This window comes from Populus alba, chromosome 14 (genome assembly GCF_005239225.2).
Source record: "Populus alba chromosome 14, ASM523922v2, whole genome shotgun sequence".
Classification (NCBI taxonomy): Eukaryota; Viridiplantae; Streptophyta; class Magnoliopsida; order Malpighiales; family Salicaceae; genus Populus; species Populus alba.
Window position 1 is genome coordinate 14,848,771 of NC_133297.1, and position 14,580 is coordinate 14,863,350.

General features: G+C 30.9%; 1 protein-coding gene across 3 annotated transcripts; it reads right to left on the reverse strand.

Moving 5' to 3' along the window:
- Positions 1–1,201: 1,201 nt before the first annotated feature.
- On the reverse strand, positions 1,202–7,213 carry LOC118038158 (chromatin remodeling protein EBS). Of its 3 annotated transcripts, none has more exons than XM_035044507.2 (5): positions 6,877–7,212; positions 6,287–6,629; positions 6,127–6,195; positions 2,798–2,936; positions 1,202–1,755 (listed from the first exon to the last, which is right to left on the reverse strand). In XM_035044507.2, exons 1-5 carry the CDS (start codon positions 6,947–6,949, stop codon positions 1,729–1,731), a joined length of 651 nt encoding a protein of 216 aa, XP_034900398.1. In that variant the 5' UTR covers positions 6,950–7,212; the 3' UTR covers positions 1,202–1,728. The 3 variants fall into 3 exon arrangements, 2 of the variants coding, with proteins under 2 accessions (XP_034900398.1, XP_073260550.1); XR_012167894.1 differs by lacking the exon at positions 1,202–1,755 and adding an exon at positions 5,465–5,555 and having other exon boundaries at positions 6,877–7,213; XM_073404449.1 differs by lacking the exon at positions 6,877–7,212.
- Between the last annotated feature and the right edge of the window lie 7,367 nt (positions 7,214–14,580).

Sequence of the window (14,580 nt, forward strand, 5' to 3'; positions counted from 1 at the left end):
AATGACATTGTCAAAGAATTTTTCTTAATCTAGACTTTTTTTTTGGTCCTGTAATAGCATAGTACACAGAATTATCTAGTTACACGACATTAAAAAGATGATGTTTTTATTGCGCACCACCTCATATAGCATTATTCATTATGAATAATAGCTTTTTGTTTTTTTTTTTCAATTTTATTCTTTAATATTTGGTTTGTTGTGGATTGAACTTTATAATTTATTTCAATTTGATTATCTCATGCTCATGACCCGAGTCACAGGTTTGGCGAGTTAACTTGATTGATTCATTTTTTTTTTCTTTTATTTATTAATTTTTTTTTTCAATTTCTTCATTCAACTTTTTATTGATTGAAATTAGGCTTTATAATTTATTTTAGTTTGTTTTTTATGAAGTTATCTTGGTTTCATGACCTGATTAATTGGTTAGTAAGTTGATCCAAGTTGACTCGGTTCAAGTTTTTTTGACTTTTTTTAATTGAATTTTTTTTATCCTTTACCCTTCAATATTAAATTGATTAAGAATTATGTTTTATAATTTGTTTTGGCTTGTTTTTTATGGGGTTGTCTAAGTCTATGTAACCTAAATCATGAATTTAATAAATTATCTCATATTAACTCAAATTATTTTTTGATTAGTTTTTTTATAAAATTATCTTGATTTAATAATTTAAATTACGATTATAATGTGTTAATCTACGTTGATTGGCATTGTTTTTTTATATATATATATTTTTAATTAAGTTTTTTTTTTAAAAAAATTCATCATTCAAAGTTTTTTTAATTAAATTATTATTATTATTTTTATTATTTTTTTTTCAATTATATTTTTTAACAATGAGTTATAAAAAATTATACTTCATAATTTATTTATTTTAAATTATTTTTTATTAAATTATCTCAATCTCATTGTTGAATAACAGGTAAATCTAAAATAACTCAAATTATTTATTTTTTTTTTTGTTAAGGTTATCTTAATTAAAACTGTTACTGCTACGCATGCAATTCTAGGAAGTTCTGGTGACAGCATCACACTTTCCTTTGGTGAAATCCAACTTCCCAGATATGTAAGCTTTCTCAATAAACAGTTTATGAAAATTTTCCAGCTGATGATATATAATCTCTCCCCTCTTTTCTTGCTTGTTGAAGGCTAATTGGTATTTCACCTCAATGTTTTCAGATCAGGAAGGATAAAGTCCAAAAGTAAATGAAACAAATCATTCCAAATTTGACAAAGGAATCTTCTACAGAACCTATAAAAAGAACAGCAGACCCTCTTGTGATTTGCTTCAACCAGGAGATTCCATCAGAGCTCTTGCTCAGCTCCGATCTTATCTACTTTTATATCCCCTTTCTTATTAAAAAGAAAAAAGAAAAAAGAAAAAGAACAAAGAACAATGCTATGATGACAGAGTTGCAGAATATCACAAGAAAATCTAAAAGTTCTCTAAATTTTAATTTCACTGTCGTGGTAGGTACTTATGAGACTGCTTTTTTTTTTTTTTTTGGCAGAGACTCGCAAGGAGATCAATGATCACAAAACCATCTCCCAAGTCCATTAACACATACAAACACTGGAACTTGATAATTAATAAAATGCCTCTTGTTTGTGCAAGCACGATATCTTCTCTGCACTGTACAATTCCATAACATAACCCAACAGAGATGACAGCGATGGTGGAGCTAGTGCAAGAACATTTACTAACACTTTGTTATGCACCGCAACTTCAGTCATCTCTTCCTGCGTTTTGTCTCCACCTAGCAATAAAATCAAAGACAACTACCTCAGAAAGGGTAGAAAATAATAAAGAAGATTCCAGGTTGCATGGTTATGAGTGAGTGAGAACGAGCAAAGACAACTAGTGAAACAAATTGCTAACGACCAAAGATATTCAGTAAAATCACATAGCTTTTAATCAAGATGTCTCGTTTCCTTTCCACCTGAACTTTAAGAAGTCACATCTTACAGCCTTAACACATATATTGGTTATGACAGCTTTACTGTGATAGCTCTGCAATGGTTTCATCACTTGAAATAACCCATCCCATGTAACTATGATTTTTAACAAGGGAATATCCTTTTTCCTTCAAAAAACTTTCTTTTCATGAGTTAGAATTCCACAAAAATGCAGAGGAACCCATATACCCTTGATTATTAACATCCATAGTCCACTTTTTAGGTAGCACTTCAAAATATCCTAATAGATCTGATTCTATTGCAGCTAAAAAAATACAAGTTACACCAGCAACTCTCTCTGTAAACTAGCATTCTCTTATCAACATTAACCAGGTATGTATTATTTTTGTTGACTACCTTTTCCTTGGAGATAATGAAACATAAAACTCATAAAGCTTCTGTCTCCTCACCCTGCTTATGCAGCAAGCAGAATCAGCTGGAATCCTTGTTAAAACTAGAAAGAAAATCCTAGGAAAATTAACGGTGCCTGATTATGAGATAAATTTTAGTTTTCTGCAAGTTGTTACTGATAGAATCACAGCAATTCAACAATATATGCTTGAAGTTAAGATCTTTTTCTCATGGTACTACAATCAGTTTGGTTGAAAGACCTCCAGGTTAAGATACAACATTCCATACCCATCAATGGAAACCAAAAATGGTCAAGTAGGCAGTTCCAACTTAACATAAACCGGACATAATTCATTTTTAACCCATTACAGTCTCTCTCTCTCTCATTTATTCATAATGATAAAACATAAATTGCAGTAAAAGATGTTGCTGCACAGCTAAACTGATTCTAGTTTCCTTAATGATGTTGAAACAACTGGAGTACATTCTTACCTTAACTTCAAGTGATGGTGATACTGGGAATACATTCAAAGATCTTTTTGCATCATCATCAGATGAGCAGTCGGAGCACAGAAAGTGATCTGATTTTTTAGCTTCTTCAATTGTCATACCCATACAAGAAGGATGAAACCTGCAGCACATTAGTAAAAAATGATCAGGAAGCAATACACTCTTGTGCTATTATTGCATAACCCTTGAATTTACAAGAAACCACACGTGACATAAACCGTAATTAGTACATAAAATATTATAAAACCAACAAGCAGTGGAATACCAACAAAAACCGTACAACTAAACAACATAAATAGTTCTCTCTTCTCACAGACCAATCAAATCATGAATTTTTAGAGATGACTACAGATAAAAATTATCTTGATAAGCTCCTGCTTAGACATCATTGATAATAGCATTAATTGAAAGTGGTATTCATCATATGATAGCACAGGATTAGCATATTGAACCTCCCTGCAACCAAAACCAAGCTGGTTTATACCGTTAAGACCAAAGAACTAAATAAAAATGAAGCTAGATACAGATCAGCTAAAATGGCAACTTCAGCATCAAATCCTGTTGTGTGTCATATCCAATGCCTAATTTAATTTGTATAACACTGTAGAAGTTCATATCTCCTCCCAAAGTTCTTACTTCACCATTTTTGCCTATGGAGGCTATTTGGGGAAGAAGTTCAATTATTAATGATCTTCAAAAGAAGAGAAGATCTTTGCATGGAATCATTCTTTTTTTCTGTATAACAACACCCTAAACTGTAGATCAACCATTACACTGGATGGGAAAGCTTTTGGGACTTCGCACAATGTGCCTGAGTCACGCTTCAGCCTTGACTTCCTCCCTTTTGCCAGTTTCACTAACGGAGATTGATGGAAATTTCCATGGTCATGGTTAAGCTAATTGACTTGGAGTTGGGAGAGGGTGGGATAGAAAGAAAAGGTTGTATCATGTATCTACATTTGGAATATGCTTGAAGGAACATAAGAAAAGAGCATTTAAGAGAGAAGAATCATCTCTAACCTCTTTGAAAGATATCTGGCTAACACTATACATAGCAGACATGCAGAATGCTTAATGAGATGGAATTCCTAGAGATATTATTTATTTAATTTGATTAAGTTCTGTTTATGGTTTGATTTTGTATGAGTTCTTCACTTCTGGCCAAACAACAAATACAAGGTGTTCATTTTCTCTCCATAACAGCCTTCAAATCTAAACCATTTTTTACAATTAGATAAGTTCTCAACCATCAAATCCAGTTTTTCAGTCATTTCCAAATACACAGCAAAGAAGGGAATTGAATATCTCTACAAGTGCAAAACTTACATCTATAAAATTGCAAAGAAAGTTCTTATTTCCAAAGAAATGGTTCTTTTCATTGAATCATATGCTATCTACAAGATCAACCAGATTTGACCAAGACAAAATTGAGAAATAATACAAAAAAAGGAAAATTCAATCAATCTATCCAACCATCATCTTTTGATGATGCTACAAAATGTGATGTTCATGATTTTCATTGAAAGCATTAGTAAATGACATTACATCGATGCCTAATGAGGATCTTCTTGTCCAAACTATCTCTCAAACTCCATTATAGCATGTTTAAGATGCAAACTCTAAAAGTTGTGAATGTTTAAATCACCTCCTATATAATATCAGTTTCCTAATTGCATCTCAACATTGCCTGCTACATCCTCTAATTACTGCCTATTTGAAAAGGAATTGTTAAATACCATTCACTACTCTCATTAGACAGCTAAATCCCATACTTCATTTGAAGTTGATAGTACAAGAGTATAACACATAAGTTCTTTGGCTTCTTTCTTCCCCACCCCACCCCCCTTTTTCCTTATCTGTAAGGAGCCTTACAACCTTGATTTGTACCATCTGCGATACAAAAGACAACGGTAACTGATGCCAATTTCAAATTCCTTCACCCATCTTAGGTTTAAATTTCTAACACGGTCCTTAAATGAAAGAATGAAATTTATAGCAAAATTTGGCATGCAAATTAGTCACCGAGTAATTTCAACAACCAATGGAAAAATAACCACAGTAAACTGGAATATTGTCTTTCACCCTTCAAAATTAGGAAATGTATTGACCTTTCCACTAATACTTAATAATTCTTTTAAAATGATACTTTTGTACTTTAATCATCTTTCACTTCTTCAATTGTTAATACTTAATGCTTAAACTACGATATTCAACCATTAAGAACTCAAAAGCCAAGCAAATTCAAGGTTGAAGGAAAACAAAACTGATAAATGAGATATCCACTTGACAGATTAACTAATTTGATGTCCTAAGAGTTCATTCTCAGCATGTGAACCACACAAAAGTCCAGCACTATCAGATATCTGTTTTAAGAACAGTATTTCAATCAAAATATGTATAAGATATTCACCTCTGCCAAGATTTTTCAACATATATGACTATGAGGATCAGACACAAAGAGCCCCATATAAGTAGTAAGCATGCATGAGAAGTACACACGGGTTTAATGCTACCAACTATTAATCAATTTAGAGAAAATTGGGAGAAGACTTGCAGAAACAAATTACAAACAATAACAACATGATAAACTATGCAAGGATCATGGTGGTGCGGAAAATGAAAAGGGAGGATTAACAAAACCCTACTAACATGAAAGCTCAATGGTTATCCCCATGTGTTACAGGCAGCTGAAGTTGGTGCAGAACAAATAAGCTATGGCCTAAGAATGGCTAAATAAAGCCTGCAGTGTGTTAAATAAAGTATCTTTAGTTCCATAAAAGCATTATTGCATAGGAAGTAAACTTTCTATACAAGATAAGAGGTATCAGCTTAAATCCAAAAGAAGCCATCACTGGATATATTAAGAAGAAAATGACCTCTTACAACTTGATGAAACTAGATAAATCTCACAGAACCTACTTCTCATGCCTGCTTGATATGCTTTACTGATCCCTATTAAGCTCTCATGAAGTTTGCAACATAAAACAGAGTTGAAAGAAGCCCACGTAAACTTAAAAGCAATAGACAGACGACTATTACACTCTAGAATGAATTCCTATTTCTCTCACCAATCACAGTTTTTCTTGAAGTTCCAGTAAAATTAGAAACTACTAGAGGAATGAAACAAATGGAAAAAGCTATCATAAGTTCTAATCATTAAGCAACGCAATGAATTCAAGTGAAGAACAAAGCATGATTCTGACTGATGTAGCTCCAATAATTTCAGAGATCAGATGAGATAAACAAACTAAACTTGCAGTTACAATGCATGATTGCTAGTTACAGCAATGAGTGCATTATCAAGAAATTACCAATCTTTGCATCCCTCGCATTGCACCATGAGATCATCCGGATTGTATGGCATTTCACACTTACAGTACCTACAAAGACACCAATTCAAAAGGCCATTCATTTCAACACTCAAAACCCAGAAAAATCAACTCAAAATCTTATCAAAGAAAGGGAACTCACACAGCTACACGATCGGGAGTGAAGCCACCAGTGGAGGCCTTATATTCGAACCTACAAAAGTAATCCTCAGCTCCAACATTTTCAAGCTTAGTGTAGTTCTTGAAGGAGTGCACTCTGCACTTGCCTTCGATTGTATGTGCACTTTGCACATCAAAGTGGTCTGACAGGAATAACTCTTTTGCTCCGTGGAATTGACGGCGTCCCCCAATGGATTCCTCCGGCCGGTAGTACCACCGTACACGAACTTTAACGTTGTTTCGATGATCTGCCTCGATTTTCTCTATACGTGCCACGTATGGAAGCTTATCTGTATCCGATGGGCGCATCAACACACAATCACCAGCTGCAATAACAAGCATGAATCTACCCAAATTCAGAAAAAAAAAAGCCAAAAAAAAAAAACAAAGAATGAATGAAGAGAGTTAAAAACGATGGGGTATTCAAGAATTGAAAGGAAAAAGGGAGACATTTTGGCAATTAGGGTCTAAAAGGGAAACTTTAAGCAAGAGATTGATGGATTTTTAATTGTATAGCAACAAGAAGAAGCTTGTTGCTAGAAATTATGGGTTTTAAACAAGGTAAATGCTCACGTGTAACAACTTTGTTGGTGCCTTTGATAGTGTAAGAATCAAGGTCTTTTTTGCCAGGTTTGGTTTTGGCCATGAATTGCTTGGTTTTAGCTGGTAGTCAAGCGCTGATTTTTACTTCTATTTCTGGAGACACAAAGAAAAATAATCAACAGATGTTAAAAGTGTAAGGATTACGGGAGGTTTTCTTAGGGGTTAAGGTTTGTTTGACAGGGAAGTGGAAGGAAAAGAAACCCTAGGGCGGGGCAGGAGCTGAGAAATTGGGGACAGTGAGCATATAGCGAGAGGGACCGGGTAAGAGAGAGCGAGTGAGGTGGATTTTGTTTGTGAAACAAGGTGGAGAACACATCATCACCGTCGTCAGCTTTTTTATGCATTTTTTTAATGAAAAGTATACATGCAGGCATGGTATACAGCACAGAAACTCTATAAAATAATGGTGACAAGAACCTGTACATTTTCTTTTAATATTAAGAATATATTGTAAATGTTGTCAGGAGTATGAGTTTTTTCGAAATTATTAAATACTTATATAATTATTAATTTTAAAATTTATAAAATTAATTAAAATACATGCAAACTGGTCTAAATATCTTCCTTAATAATATACACACACATTATACATGTTAACAAGATTAGACTAATGAATAAATTAGGTTTGACCATGAGATAGTGCAGGATTTGGATGTATAAGTCATCTTTAAGGTATTATCTTGTTGATTTGAAAGTGTCATACTTAATCAGGGGTTCATTCTTCATGGATTGTAAATGAGTTTTCTATCTAAGAACATCATCTTGTTGAACCTATTCTAATAAGTTTTTTTAAAAAAAAACATAAATTTTTTTTTTTTTATAATGGGGCACATGAGCAATAAAACAACAATATAAGAAAATAAATAGGTGCACAAAAGTAACTGATATACTACTTATAATATTGTCAAACCATTTATAAAACAATAACAAGAAGGTGATTTCTACTTTGTTCCTTTAAAGATTTTCATAAAAAAAACTAATTTATTACTTCGTGTTTTTAATAAACTAATTTGATGAAGTCATGAAAAAACTTTAAAATAGAATTGGGCTTTTCATGGTTGTGTCTCTGAGTTGTTGACTAGTCTTAACATTGGTCTCGTGTACACTTGAAAAAACAAGTTCTTTGTTAAAATAATAGACCTTTGATGCTTAAGTTAATAAATGTTGGAGGAAAGACTAATGAACATTAGAAGAAAATGGAATGAAATTGTAGGGAATGTGTATATTTATTTTTTGTATTTTTATCTATAAATTTGTATAACTTATGAATGGTTGTTTGTGGCTCTAGAAATTGTTGAGTGGTTTTTTATGGTTTTAGGAGTTATTGAGTGGTTGTTGATGACTCTAGGAATTATTTAGTGGTTGTTTTTTGCTCTAAAAATTATTAAGTGATTAATGCTCATATATGAAATAGCATGTGGCCTTTGAAGGTTATGAGTGGTGTGTGAAGTCATGTGGACTGGTTTTTGTATGATTTTGGTTGTGAAAAGCTCATTTAATTACATGTCTTAGACTTACCTTGTAAACAAGGTATTTATAAACCATAGTCATGTCTGCTTACTTAATAGAGTGTTGCAGATACCTCGGTATATGTGGAGAATAGAAATGTGTTAATGATGAAGATGTTGCTGGTTGTTATTAGATGTGATACTTGTTATAATATTGAAACAAATGTTAGTGATGGAATAACCATTGGTGTGTAAAAATGATGCCTTCTCTATATTAAAAAATATTATGGGCATAGAAAATTTGTGTGCGCCTACATTCTTGCATATAGAATTATGTATCCCTGCATAATCCTGTAAACTAGAAAAATACATAAAGGTATATATCGGATAAGATTGGATAAACTCAAAATAAATATCGGGTGTTGGGCTAAGAAAAAGAGACAAACTCCAATCATTTGGGTTATCCCAAATAGCTAAAGTGTCTAGCCATTTTGGTATAGTCCCTGAAAAATATTTTTTGACTTTTTCTGAGCCATCATAAATAATCTACTACCAAAAAACTTTTTTTTTTTCAAAGTAACGCAATAGAAATAAAATATTGAGGAAATAATTTGGTTAAAAATTTAATTGTAGAAATAACACAGTTTATGAAATTATATATGACTTGATTCAAAAAATATTTTACATGGACAATTTCCTCAACCTCTCAACTTTCTGCCACAAAAAATAATAAACCCAATAATTTACTATTCAACTCAATCATAATTCACAAAATCTTTAATTTAATTTAATTTCAACTAAATTTATAATTAAATAAAATGAATTATCATAACATTTAAGTATATCAATTAACTATATCTAAACATCACCTCAACTTTTGAACAGGCTTGAACTGCTCATGAAGGGCCCTACACCAAAATCACCTAAGCTCGTGGATGGGTTTGTGACACGACCAAAAGATTGATGTTTTTTTCCAAGTGCAAGAGTGTTGGAGTAATAAATAACCCGGCAAAACCGAGGTCGAACCACAAGGAGGTTAATTATATAAATTATAAATAAAAACAACACAACAACAACAACAACAATAATAATAACAATAGTAGTAGTAGTCGTAGTGGTGGTGGTAGTAGTAGTAGTAGTAATATTAATAGTAATAGTAAAGAGGATTTTGATATGTAAAATTAACGTGAGGATTAAACAATGATAAAAAACAAATGTCAAGGTTAGAGAATCCACTCATGGTACTTCAAACAAGTATAGTATAAACTCTTATTACTCAACTGGAAACCACACACAAAGGAGGTTCCAATTATATTATAAATTGTTAACATGATTACATTAATTATCTTATTCGAGTAATGCCAATACTTGTAAATATTATCAGGTATTCATTGTGATAATTTATGTTAACAACAAATCAAGTTCCTTTCATAGCACAAGTGTCGGTCATACCATACAATTGGGCTATGAAAGTGCCAAGTATTTGTTGTACCAATGGTTGTTCAGTACAAATCTAAATTAACCATTTAACAAGCAAGGTATTTAGAGTGAGCAAGATAATAAATATAAAACATGTTAATATCAAGCATTGAAGTCCATGTTGAGTTTATACTATACTTATTCTTACACTATTAGTGTAACCTTTTCACATTAACATAATAAATTTAGCTAAACATAATGAAAGAAAGAAACATAAATAAACAAGATAAGAAAATAATTATGGAAATGAAATGAAAAGCATAAACAAGAGATTAATATAACATAAAATAAAACTTGAACATTACAAAACTATAAAGAAAAAGAGCAAGAGCATGATCTTGATTTAAACACCAAGATGCCTAAATACATGGCAAATGTCTCCTTTTATAGGCTAAAATTTAGAACTATTAATTTGATGAATAATTACTGAGTGGATGGCCACATCTTGACTTGGTAACAATCTTTATCTTCTTGTCTTAACAAAACGTCATTGCTAACGTCAGAATTTAAATCAACTTTACTCATGAAAGTTCTAGAAAATTATCTCAGCTTTCCAAAAAAAAAATTGAGGTCATTTGGACTTCTAAAACTTGAGATATAGACTGAACACTGAACAGTATCTGGGCTACAGGACATATTCGAACTTCTCAATTGTTGCTATAATTTGAACTTGAAAACGACTTTTTTAAATTTTGGACTCCACATGAAAGTTTTAGGCCTATGTCTTATCTTTCCATCCATATAAAGCAGACCTAAATTCGGGATCTACAGCTCCAGATATGACCCAATTACCAAACAGTGTTCCAGTTTGAACTGAACTAGCATCACTTTTCTAAGCTTCACCCTCTCTTTATCTTCACAATTTCAGTAGTTGAATTCATCAATCAATCCTTTGATTTATATGATAAGCCTGCATTTAAGATGAACATTTACCATATATTAAGGTATCTTATAGTATCAGACTTGTTATCATAAAACATGCTTTATTTAAGGAGTTATTGATACTTCAAGTGTAAAATAATGATATAAAACCTTGATAAAAATGCAACTTTAAGTACTAATCAATCTGCCTCCCCAACTAAAAGTTCTCCTTAATGAAAAATGCTTTCATCCCCCACTAATGTCATTTCAAAATGCTTATCCTCCCAACTTCTTCTTAAAGTCCACTATGACATTAAAAAAGTGTGGTGTTGGTCACAACATATCTCATCTTATCAACTCTTTGATTACAACAATAGTTTTTTGAGCTTTTCTATTAAATAATGCATATAGTATTTATATAAAAAAAAAATCTTCATCATTTATAATATATAAACAAGATATTTAATAAATGTTATAAAAATATAACGCATACCAATTGATTTTATCTCAAAAAAATAGTGTTTGTAATGCATCAGATTATGTGAATGCATACTTTACATGGTTGCCAATATAGATATACATGCATAGATGGCTCCTAATATGGTTATAAATGGCTTATAAGTCATCAAATTGTGTTAAAAAGTAGATTAACATTGTATTACCAATCAAACTTGTGAATATGATACTCACAAACATACGCATTATGTATTTTTGAGCATACATAGTCAATTGCATCTTCATCGCATCATGTGGAGGGTCCTTAAAATTATCAGACAACTACTTCAACTTGATATTATCACCTTTAAAACTAGTGGGTGGAGGCACGCATTTTAATAGATGAAAACATGGATTATCTTGATAAATCACCCATCTACCTGTCAAAGAGGCTTTGTCTATAAAATAGAAAATTGACATGAAAACATCATGCAATGTGAGTGACATCTACCTAACACATAGGTAAAACATACGGGTCTTCTATATTCATTGCTTAACTAATGTAGCAATTACTTTTCTTTTTTTCTTTTTTATCAAGATTGATATTGTAAAGTTAGCTGTCCTTATGAAAACCAACCTCTATAATATATGAGAAATCCAATTCATGTAAATCCATAACAGTATGCTAACAAGATGTCACATGATCATCACCGATAGTCAATCTATATACAATTATTAAAATGATTATGAATTTTAATACAAATATGTTATATTTTTATTCAAGCCAACTTACATGTTCGTTCTAATTTTTTTTATATTAAATGATGTTATTCCTACAATTGTTAAACTGATATATCATTAATACCTAGATACATTGTTAAATAGTCCTAATGGTGGCCTATAGTAGAACTTGATGTACCTCTTTTAGTTCATATTATGTTTGTCTCATGACCCCATCAAAACAAGCTGTTAATATTGCAATAAAATGTCACATAAATTTAATAGTAAGAATGAAAAAGATCCAAATATTCATATATGTTATGCAGTTTGGCATGTTTTTTTTTTTCCATAGCCCCTTTCATCGCATACACCATATTTATTTTGTGTTTGCCTCTCTTTTGCATCCATTTTGTTATATAGATGAATGGATTTTCTTCAACCATTTTTTATTCTCTATCTAGTTAGGCCTCAATGTACGTCTGGTAAGGATTAAAAATAAAAAGCATATGCATTTTTATATATTTCATTATAATAGAAAAGATCTATAAATTATTGATGGTCAATATTTTACAAGGTGTAATATGCAATGAGGTATAAATATGGTTGATGGTATAGTTGTCATTTACCACAACTAAAACTTATTTCATTATTGTTAACTATTTGTCTCACCTCTCTTCAACTGCCAGCTATATGAGGGTCTCAACTTGAAATAAATAAATTTCAAGATTAAATCTACTTGAAAATATCCTCTTAATATTTTTCATTGACAAGTAGTTTAATAAACCATTTTATAATCCCATTAAAAAACTGTATTTGAATTTGATTCTTTAAAAGCTAATATAATCATAGGTAATATTTGAAAGAATTCATTGTGCATACCAAACAATATCTCCAATATTTTATGTTTAACTACCCACGTCTTGTAATATAAGACATTATGCTTATGATCCCTATGTGTAGTAACTTGAATATTTACAATTTACATACTTGTATGGGCTTTCATAATTGTCATCATCACCTTAATAATGAGATCTGATCTAATCTAACGATGGCCTTGCAAAACTAATGGTTTAGATATTTTTATAAGCCTTTTAATTTTAAGATCTCAAATGATTCAGATCTTTGGTCATACCCTCACACAAATACCAATTAAAGGCCAATTCATGAATACATTGCAACTGCACATAAGTTTTGGTTGAATATTGCACCTTATATTGTAATTAATTCTATATATGCCACTACTTAACTATAATAGTACATTCAAACTTATATTTGATTTTTTATTCAACCTTTGATTTATTATCTAATAAGCCTGAATTCCAACAACTCAAAGTCTAGTCATTGAATGTCATTTGGGCATAACTACTCATAACCTTAAATTTAGGAACCGGAGGTCCCATTAATTAGCTTAGTGGCTCAACTAACTCATCTTTTTTATATTTCTCAACTATGTCAATATGACAATCATCTTCGTCGTCACTTGCTTTATATTCTTCATGATAATATAGAGCAGCTGTTATACCCAACCAGGCTTTTATATCCATAAGTTTTTGTGCCAATGTTAGGTGCATTTCATCACCACCAAAACTAAAAGGACCAATAGCTTGTGATGTTTGTATGCTCATTTATGTGTCTTTTAAGATCTAAGTGAACTTCATATTAAAAGAGTTTTCTCCTCTAGGTATATTATTCAAGTAATTGGAAGTGATTACGGTTGTTTTTCAAAATGCGTTTCACTTAAAAAAGTATGCAAATAATATTTTTTTATTTTTTAAAAATTATTTTTGAGATCAGCACATTAAAATGATTTGAAAACATAAAAAAAATATTAATTCAAAGCAAAAAAAAAGAGAAAAATTTTCAAATTTTTTTAAAAGCGCTTTTGAAACGCTGTGCCAAACACGCACAAAGCTCTAAAGTTTGCAACTCATTTTCGGTGTCCATCTCAAACATTAAATTTAAATTACCATAACTAGAAATGGATTCATCAATATAAAGAATAGGACACGCCCTAACTTGCATCTTCCAATTAATGTTAACTTCAAATTCTCTCAAATTCCACCCAATTTGACCATATATAAATATTTTTAGCTTATTAAAAGACATTTCTAATCTAGTAGTTAAGAGCTTATTATAAGTGATACCATTATTGATATCGGCAATAGTACACCATAAAAGCATATTAATTCAATGCTAAAAGATATTTTATAAAACAACACAACAAAATTCAATCCTAATTTATGAATATTGCAAATTAATCAATGTATATAATTTCAACAAGACTTTAATCAACAAAACACTAAACCATAACATCATCAATAGAACCATAATTTATCATATTTGTTTCCTTAAATAACATAATTTATGAACTCAATTGGTGTAATTCAAAGATAATTGCCAAAATATATAGTTAATTCAACTAAACTTTAAATTAACAAAAAAACCTTAACCCTAATGTCATTATTTAATATCATAGTGACCCACTCTCTTTCCTTGAAACCCAAAGGAAATGTTTCTTTTATATATTTTTGAGAAGGAGGAAAGGTTTTATCTTTGTAAAGGAGTCATCACCTTGTATGATCTTAATTTATAACCAACCAATTAATATAATTTATACATAACTAAAAAAAAATCCTAAATTATCTTAAAAACTCTAACCCTAAACCCTAATATAATCAAAATAAGAAATTAGCTCAAAACATTTAATTAATAGAGGGGGGTGTAATATAAT

Coding starts and splice junctions, on each gene's coding strand:
- LOC118038158 (XM_035044507.2), bottom strand. CDS start 6,949: ATGGCCAAAACCAAACCTGGCAAAAAAGACCTTGATTCTTACACTATC. Junction 6,630..6,876: donor CACCAACAAAGTTGTTACAC/GTGAGCATTTAC, acceptor TTGTTATTGCAG/CTGGTGATTGTGTGTTGATG. Junction 6,196..6,286: donor ACTCCCGATCGTGTAGCTGT/GTGAGTTCCCTT, acceptor GTGTCTTTGTAG/GTACTGTAAGTGTGAAATGC.